The sequence below is a fragment of the Eimeria tenella genome, genomic scaffold (genome assembly GCF_000499545.2).
Source record: "Eimeria tenella Houghton genomic scaffold, Eth_scaff2796, whole genome shotgun sequence".
NCBI classification, from domain to species: Eukaryota; Apicomplexa; class Conoidasida; order Eucoccidiorida; family Eimeriidae; genus Eimeria; species Eimeria tenella.
In genome coordinates this window covers 1,544-2,055 of record NW_013542672.1, presented here as the reverse complement: position 1 = coordinate 2,055, position 512 = coordinate 1,544, and the positions used below count along the sequence as shown (strand labels likewise).

Below are 512 nucleotides of genomic sequence, written 5' to 3'. Positions count from 1 at the left end.
GGCGGGGGGGGCGGGGGCGCGCGGGCGCGGGCGCGGGCGGCGAGGGCGAGGTGCAGCGCGGAGGGGGCGACGCGGGTGCAGGCGCGAAGGCTGCAGCGAGCTGCTGCAGCAGCAGCAGCAGCAGCAGCAGCAGCAGCAGGGCGGGGTGCAGGGTCGTGGCCGAGCAGCAGCAGCAGCGGGAACCCGCGCTGCTCATTCTGGGCTGCGACGGACTCTTCGATGTCATTGAAGACAATGCCGTTGCTGCTTTTGCCCTGGGAGTCGTGCGGGCTGTTGCTGCTGCTTGTCCTGCTGCTGCAGCAAGCGAAGCAGCAGAAGCAGCAGCGAGGGCCCTCGTCCACGAGGCCATTTCCCTCCGAATGAGCGGAGACAACGTCTCCATCATCATCTGCGTCCTGCAGCAACTCCAGGATCTTGCTGCTGCTGCAGATGCTGCTGCTGCTGCTGCAGACGCCGCCAGCGGACGCCTCAGCGCCGGCGACCAGCAGCACAACGGCACACAGGCAGGGACC

General features: G+C 68.8%; 1 protein-coding gene across 1 annotated transcript in view; it reads left to right on the top strand.

Annotated features, from left to right (window-relative positions):
- Window positions 1–56: 56 nt before the first annotated feature.
- Window positions 57–512, top strand: part of ETH_00042235 (uncharacterized protein) — a gene marked incomplete at both ends in the record, with an annotated part of 585 nt that continues 129 nt past the window's right edge. Inside the window, one exon of the mRNA XM_013375436.1 lies at window positions 57–512. Coding sequence (XP_013230890.1) covers window positions 57–512 — 456 coding nt within the window.